Genomic DNA, 1,030 nt, shown 5'->3' with positions numbered 1-1,030 from the left:
CCGGGGGGGGGGATCTGCTTCCTCAGGGCTTGTGTAACCACCCCTGTCTGTTGCAGAGTTCCCCGGTAGATCCTTGGGGCAAGAGCTGCCACACGTGGATGCCTTCTTGCAAGTGCATTTCAGCCCCCTCTGGAGGAGCTTCAACGAAAGCCTGTACAGCCTTTCCCAGGCCATAAGAAACCTGTCTCTTGATGTGGAGGCCAACCGCCAGGCCATCACCAGGGTCCAGGACAGTGCTGTGGCCAGGGCTGACCTCCAGGAACTTGGTGCCAAATTTGAAGCCAAGGTCCAGGAGAACGCTCAGAGTGTGGGACAGCTGCGGCAGGACATGGAGAACCGCCTGCAAGCCCAGCGCCTGACCCTGCACCACTCCCTCTCTGAGGTCCAGGCCGAGGTGGACACCAAATTGAAGCGGCTGCACAAGGCCCAGGAGGCCCCAGGGACCAATGGCAGCCTGGTGGTGGCAGCGGCAGGGGCTGGGGCAAGGCCTGAGCCGGAGAGTCTGCAGGCCAGGCTGGGCCAGCTGCAGAGGAACCTCTCGGGGCTGCACGTGGCCACCACCCGCAGGGAGGAAGAGTTGCAGGACATGAGGAACATTCTGTCCCGGCATGAGGAGGAGATCAAAGAGCTGTATTCCGAGTCGGATGAGACCTTCGACCAGATCAGCAAGGTGGAGCGGCTGGTGGAGGAGCTGCAGGTGAACCACACGGCGCTGCGTGAGCTGCGGGTGATCCTCATGGAGAAGTCACTGATCATGGAGGAGAACAAGGAGGAGGTGGAGCGGCAGCTCCTGGAGCTCAACCTCACCCTGCAGCACCTGCACGGCGGCCACGCCGACCTCATCAAGTACGTCAAGGACTGCAACTGCCGGAAGCTCTACCTTGACCTGGACGTCATCCGGGAAGGCCAGCTCGATGCCACGCGCGCCCTGGAGGAGACGCAGGTGAGCCTGGACGAGCGGCGCCTGTTGGACGGCTCGTCGCTGCAGGCCCTGAGGAGCTCCGTGGACGCCGTGTCGCAGGCTGTGGCC

The 1,030-nt window shown here is 63.0% G+C and overlaps 1 protein-coding gene across 1 annotated transcript in view; it reads left to right on the top strand.

The window, feature by feature from the left end:
* MMRN2 (multimerin 2) overlaps positions 1 to 1,030 on the top strand; it is an 18,517-nt gene that overhangs the window by 11,409 nt on the left and 6,078 nt on the right. Inside the window, exon 6 of the mRNA XM_008060119.1 lies at positions 57 to 1,024. Within this exon, the coding sequence (XP_008058310.1) occupies positions 57 to 1,024 (968 nt within the window). The remainder of the gene's footprint in view (positions 1 to 56; positions 1,025 to 1,030) is intronic.

This window comes from Carlito syrichta, unplaced genomic scaffold, assembly GCF_000164805.1.
Source record: "Carlito syrichta isolate Samal-C Ts95f unplaced genomic scaffold, Tarsius_syrichta-2.0.1 Scaffold304516, whole genome shotgun sequence".
Classification (NCBI taxonomy): Eukaryota; Metazoa; Chordata; class Mammalia; order Primates; family Tarsiidae; genus Carlito; species Carlito syrichta.
This window is presented reverse-complemented; position numbering and strand designations above follow the sequence as displayed.